Source organism: Brassica oleracea, unplaced genomic scaffold (assembly GCF_000695525.1).
Source record: "Brassica oleracea var. oleracea cultivar TO1000 unplaced genomic scaffold, BOL UnpScaffold01451, whole genome shotgun sequence".
NCBI classification, from domain to species: Eukaryota; Viridiplantae; Streptophyta; class Magnoliopsida; order Brassicales; family Brassicaceae; genus Brassica; species Brassica oleracea.
The window spans coordinates 3,329-10,195 of record NW_013617986.1 but is presented as its reverse complement, the minus strand read 5'-3'; the positions used below and the strand labels follow the sequence as shown (position 1 = coordinate 10,195).

The window sequence follows — 6,867 nt, the reverse complement described above, 5'->3', positions numbered from 1 at the left end:
AGTGTTAGGTTAAAGTCGCCGGCTAGGTTAGGTTTAAAGGATTGGCGATTTTAGCTTAGATTGCAGAGAACAATCGTGCTGATAACGTGTTGTAATTAGAAGATTGAAGACTGAATAGTTCTGTGTATTTCATTAATGAATAAGACATCCTTTATATAAGAGTTACAAGATAGAGATAAAAGGAAAGAGTACAAATCCTAATCCAACTAGATTTAGGATAACTACTAAATACATAAATGGAAAGATTACATATACAAGGAAAAAGGAAATATGGTTTCCTTTTCTCTAAAGCTTGTGGCCGCCTCTCTCTCTCTCCTCTAAGGCATGCGGCCGCCTCTCTCTTCTCTCTCTAGGGTTTCGGCTATGTCTCTTTCTTCTAGGGTTTGGGCCGGTTATGGAACGGGCCGGTTATGGACATTCATCACTTGATTTATAACATTTTGGTCATTTTTCTTATTGAAAACCATTTTTGTGACAAAAACTTAAAAATGACTATCGTAGGGAATTTTTTTTTTTTTGTCAGCATATGTTATGATAATTTATTTAGATTATTTTAGAGAGTTTTTGTAGTTTTTATTTTTATTATTTCGTAACTTTTTATCAGACTAGTTTAACTAGATTTTAATTAGATTTTTAAATAATTTATATAGTTTTGAATATTTTTTGGTTGATTTCATTAGATTTTTGGGCGGTTTTTGGCACTGGTTATAACCAATTCGAATCTGACCTAGAATTAGTAAAATCCGAATGAAACTTATGAACTTTAATACCAAAAATCTGAATCAATCGAACACAATCCAAAGGGGAACATCAAACTCCCATGTCCAGTGTAAATGTAAGGTAATAAATGGTTTAGGGAGCAGAGCGTTAATGATTTGATTATATTACCGATTTCCAATAGAGAAACTGATTAAGACATTGAGGAAAACCATTTGTCCCTACCCAACCAAACAATAACAGGTTGAGCCACCTCTGCCTTTTCATTTTCATTATGTGGCTCCAAACATAATTCTCTGTTTAGACGTAAGGGAATTGCATCAAGGATAGTGACAATGCTAAACATAGAATATGATTGTCACAGGATGACGAGTAATTTTCACAAGTTACCAAATCATATTAATTACCAATAAGGACAAAAAAGTGGCAGCTTCCTACGAATCTGAACCTAAATTTTCTGTAAACAATGGTTTAATTTAAAGGTTCAGCAATTATATATGAATGTGAAAGGAAAAGACTTTAGGTCAGCTCGGAAACAATTGCAATCTGTCTGTAACATTCTGCGATCCGATCTCTGCATAACCAAATTTATATTTAACTTTTGCTAGATCTTGATCTGGAATCTTTTGTCAAATGCAACTAACTATCTTGTTAAGTGTCACCAGTCCGGTAATTTAATGTTATTTTCAATTTAATTAAAATAAAATAAAACGTTTTTTAATAAATGCTCTAGTTCTCTCTCTCATCAAAGTAACTTTTCATTCTCTTATAAACCAAGGTTTATGATCAAGTTCCGAAACGCCTTGTGTCTCCAGTGAAATGAAGAAGCTTCTATTGAGTTTGACTCTGTTTGGTCTCACTCTCCTAATCCTTCCCGTAAATGGGATTATGGAGTTTGATGAAATGGAATGGTTTACAAGTTTCAATGGAACAAAGGTGTTTAAGACAGAAAGTGATGTTTATTCTGAAGCGAAGTTTCCAATGGTAGGACTCACTCTTATTCAATCTGCTGCTGCTAAAGGAGCAGGTAAATATCTTCTATAATATGATCTTATCCATCTCATTTGGATAATATATGTTACTTGCTACACACTTCTTCAAATATTATTGATAACATCATTTTGTTTTTCTTGCAGTGTGTCTAGATGGAAGTCTTCCTGGATACCACTTGCATCGCGGGTTTGGTTCAGGAGCAAAAAATTGGCTAGTTCAATTGGAGGTTTGCTGCATCATAAAAATAGTGTCTATGTACATAGATATGAACATGATCGTGTTTTATGTTTTCATAGGGAGGTGGATGGTGTGATACCATTAGAAATTGCGTATACCGCAAAACAAGTCGTCGTGGATCGTCTAAGTATATGGAGAAAAATATGCCTTTTACAGGAATCCTAAGTGACAAAGCCGCGGAGAATCCAGGTTAGTATCGAATAAATCACTCTGTGTAATGTTTATTTCTGTTTAAGCTGCTAATACAAATGTTCGTCTGCAGACTTTTATAACTGGAATAGAGTAAAAGTTAGGTACTGTGACGGTGGATCCTTTAGTGGAGACAGCGAAAATAAGGTTAGCTTAGCTTAGCTTAGCTTAAGACATGAATAGAAATTTAATAACTGTTTGTGTAACATTGATTCCTATCTGTACATTTAGGCTGCACAACTTCAGTTTAGAGGAAAAAGAATATGGTTAGCAGCTATGGAAGATTTGATGGCAAAGGGAATGCGTCAAAGTAAACAGGTATATCATCTTTTTCTTTTTGTGTATTTTGGTATATGTTGCTATGTTTTGACCTTTAGGTTATCACATTAGGCTCTGCTCTCTGGATGTTCTGCTGGAGGTCTTGCCGCGATTTTGCGCTGTGATGATTTTGGGGATATGTTTTCTCCTTCCACTAGAGTGAAATGTTTGAGTGATGCTGGCTTTTTCCTTGACGCGTGAGTGATTTAGTTTCATTCATTACTTTGATATATATATATATGCACATATATTGACTTGGTTTGTAAGTTATGTAACTGAAGCATCGATGTCTCTGGAGGTCGATCTCTTAGGCGTTTATATGCTGGTGTGGTGAAGTTACAGGTAAGAACACTGACATATGCAATGTGTTGCACTTTGTCTCGAGAATAGTAACTGAAAACTGCGTAATGTTTCTACAGAATCTGGAAACAAAGCTCTCTAAGGACTGTCTAAACCGTCTTAATCCAACTTCGGTATGTCTTATCTTCTTCCTATCTTTGTAACAAAACTAGGTATGGTAGGTATATTTATAAATATACTTAATGATTCAAAATTGCAGTGTTTTTTCCCACAAAACCTAATCAACCAAATCAAGACTCCATTGTTTATTCTAAATGCTGCATACGATTCGTGGCAGGTTAGTTTATATTCTCTTCTTTAATCCTCAGTTTGATCTACAAAAAAGGCAAAATGTGTAGTTTGATATATTGTTTGTGCAGATCCAAGAGAGTTTAGCTCCCAAATCTGCAGATCCAAGTGGAAGTTGGCATGATTGTAGACTTGACTACACCAAGTGCAATTCAACTCAGATCCAGTTCTTGCAAGGTGGAACATGAGCTATTAATGTTTTTGATTTTGAATAATCAACTAAGCCAATTTTGTTTTTTTGCTCGTACTTTTGACATATGTGTGACAGGTTTCAGGACTCGTATGGTAAATTTAATCAAAGGTTTCGCGAAGCCGAGTAAGAACGGAGTGTTTCTTAACTCGTGCTTTGCTCATTGCCAAACAGAGAGGCATGACACATGGTATTCCCAAAACTCTCCTGCGGTTAACAAAAAGGCAAGGAAGATTTTTGGTCTTTTACTATTAATCATGATTCAAATATCTTTGGTCTTTCGACTATAACCCATTAAAAAGCTACAAACATTATGCAAATTTCCAAATTAACATTTTAGCTAGAATTGTTGTTTGAATTTTGTATTGGTCCAATTTAGCAGTTGTTTCATTAATGGTTGACATGAATATTTTGGAGATAATGATATTTTGGCCACATGCTAGATTTATTCACGTTACTTACATTATGCTAGTTGTGACAATTTGTTATTTATGGTTTAATTTCAAATAGTAATGCTGTTTGTTGTACATACGAAAACAGGGGATTGCAGTAGCTGTGGGAGATTGGTATTTCGAAAGAGGAGGAGCAAAGCTCATAGACTGTGCTTATCCTTGTGACAAAACTTGCCACAATTTAGTCTTTAGAGGATAACTTACTCTCTCTTTTTTTTGGCATTCAAATCATTTTTCCTTCTTTAAAGAGCATTCCTTATTTATGCAAACAATGAAAGAAAATAAATTCATTTGATATATTTTCCCTACAATGCTGTAACTATCAATAGTCATGTGTGTGTGTTTTTAACATCAAACGACTATCTATAACTCAAACGTGGTTGAAATAACTAGACTGGAATAAAACAACCAATGAAATATATATCCTTATGAAAAATTCTTGCTATCTTAATTAATGAATCAAACAACTTGTTTACCTATCGGGGCTAGTAAACAATTTTGAAGTCTTGCAACCTTCTCTTTAAAACTGATATCTCCTCAGTTTAGTTAAAAAAATCTTTGCCACACTGCTAGAGTGCTAGGTCATCAATCATCTTTATGAACTCCTTGCAATATGTTCCAAATGGCTGACATGTTGAGTATTCAAATATACTCTCCATCGCCTATAGTAGTGCTTCTATCTCAGAATGTAATGATGCCACTCTCCTTCTCTGGTTCGTTATACCCATAATTTGAATTCTATCCATAAAGTCTTTCCAAATCCAGCCATAACCACTGGAGAATGAGGTATAAATTGATGATCCACCACCATACATATAGTTTGAAAAAATACAACTTGTGTAGGTTGTGAATCTTAGTGTGTTTATGCTTCCTCTCTTATCTTGGCATTCACCTCCTACTAAGTGTGGCACTCGTTATCCGAAAACCTAACAGTCTCCAAAGGATTTTTGTTCTTAAAAAGTTTATCATTACGAGTTTTCTGAATGTACCAGATTATCCATGAGAATGATCTCCATCCATGTCTAAATCTTCAGTGTCGCTTTTCCGCCAAAATAAAATAATTCATATTGGTACAAACACTTGAAACTGGGAAAATCGAAGGGTAAGATGGAGCTGTTAACAAGGCCTATGTTTGTAGAACTGGTGGACATTAAAAATAGCATGGCTTATAGATTCATCTAAAGCACTATATCTAAGACAATGATTATCACATCGCGTATAACTTAGTGTTATATTTTTATTTACTTGATGTATACTTTTATCAATATATAGTTTATTTAATCAAACCAAAGATACCAAATATATAGGTTTTTATTTATTTTTAATGTATTTTTTATCCCACATCTTTTCTGATTACTTATTGTTGACTATCACAGAAAATTCTATTCCCCGAAAAAGTTAAGCTTTTTCACTTATAAATTTTGGTTGTACGATTTTTGACTCTTACAGATTTATCTTAGAAACACCGAGTTTGGCATATTTGGTTTTACAGATGTAGGATATTATCAGATTTTCATAAAACTTGATTGCAAACCAAATTATATTTTAATTTTTATAATCATATATATATATATATATATATATATTTATAAATATATAATTTAAGTATTATTTTATAATTTGAATATTTTAAAAAATATTTTTTTTAACAGATCCGAATCTGGATCCGGATACTTGCGGGTAATAGAATATTTAGAGGATATCTGAAACCTGAACATCCAAAAGGCACGGATCCGGATCCGGACACTAAATTTTCTAGATATTCGGATCCGTTCCACCCCTACTAACTAGTGTACTTGAACCTTTGAAATTGTCTCCAATGATAAAAACAAATATTTGCGCAGATATAACAAATCGGTAAACCACATTAAATCATTGAATATTTATATTATTATATTGGTCATATATATTTTTATTTTTTATTATGCCCGTTATAACATCTACTAGAGACGGATCCCTGCTGTGTGCGGTTATTTTTCATTTTCATTAAGATTTTTCTTTTTATATTTGTAGTTTAGATTTAGTGTTATATGTTGTGTCGAAATAGTGTATCTTAATTTATATTTATAGAATTGCTTTGGGTTATTTATATGTATTATATTTTGGTGTGGAAGTGGGAGTCTTATCAAATTTTATATAACTAACAATAATAACATTATTTTTGTTTAAATTAAGAAAATATGATTTGATTAGTTATTATTTTAATTTTAAAACTAGATTTTGAAATATCTTATTTTATAACATATTATATTTTCTGCAATATATATATTTTCTAAAAATTATATAATGTATTTTTTGTATATATGTATTAGTTGTTTTATATGTTTAGGATGATCAATATTGAGATGTAAAGCTAATAATATATAATCTGATGCTAATATATAGTAGTAATTATTTTATGTGTTTGTAAATTTATGGGATTGAGAATTTTAGATTTTTTGATTGATCGCTGATATTGGTGGCAAATCTAAACTATTAAAACATGAGTACAAATTAATCTTAACCCTAAGTTTTCTTTAAAAATTACAATAAAATGCCAATGGTCTCTGCACAGTCGTTTTATACATTAACTTCTCTATTATACATTAACTTCTCTACACCGTAAATTCGATTAACAATCCGTTTTGGAAACTAAATTCACGGTTTGGTTTCGTATAAGATAATATTGTTTTGGGCCTATGATATCTATCTGGCCTAGATCATAACTATTTATATTTTTTGAATCCAAACCGACGAACCCTATAACCAGTTGTTTATAAATTAGCTAACTCATTACAAAACAAACAATTGATGATAAGTTTACAAAATGTTATTGATAGCAAAACATTTATAGACAACAATATTCTCATTGACGATGTCTTATGCATGATCTAATCAATATTAAGTACATAAAGGTCGAATAAAAAAAATGGGCTTTGCTTCATGTTCAACGTTCAACGATCTATATTGTTAAATTATTACCTAATTTTTCATGATAACAAAATGGCCCAAACGTTTAATTTCAATTAGGGTGGCTTAATAAAATTAGCAAAAATGTGTACTTATTTTCGTAAGTTGCTTTTAATAACTTGCAATCACTATTTTTAATGTTTCTCTCTAAATAATATATTTGTTTAAAAAAAT

The 6,867-nt window shown here is 31.9% G+C and overlaps 1 protein-coding gene across 2 annotated transcripts; it reads left to right on the top strand.

Annotated features, from left to right (window-relative positions):
* The first annotated feature begins 1,231 nt into the window (after positions 1–1,231).
* LOC106321339 (pectin acetylesterase 2) lies at positions 1,232–4,109 on the top strand. 2 transcript variants are annotated; one of them, XM_013759628.1, is made up of 13 exons: positions 1,232–1,386; positions 1,533–1,744; positions 1,854–1,936; positions 2,007–2,136; positions 2,210–2,283; positions 2,368–2,454; positions 2,527–2,651; positions 2,736–2,796; positions 2,874–2,927; positions 3,014–3,091; positions 3,174–3,279; positions 3,371–3,516; positions 3,833–4,109. In XM_013759628.1, exons 2-13 carry the CDS (start codon positions 1,537–1,539, stop codon positions 3,941–3,943), a joined length of 1,263 nt encoding a protein of 420 aa, XP_013615082.1. In that variant the 5' UTR covers positions 1,232–1,386; positions 1,533–1,536; the 3' UTR covers positions 3,944–4,109. The 2 variants fall into 2 exon arrangements, with proteins under 2 accessions (XP_013615082.1, XP_013615081.1); XM_013759627.1 differs by having other exon boundaries at positions 1,496–1,744.
* Positions 4,110–6,867: the final 2,758 nt, after the last annotated feature.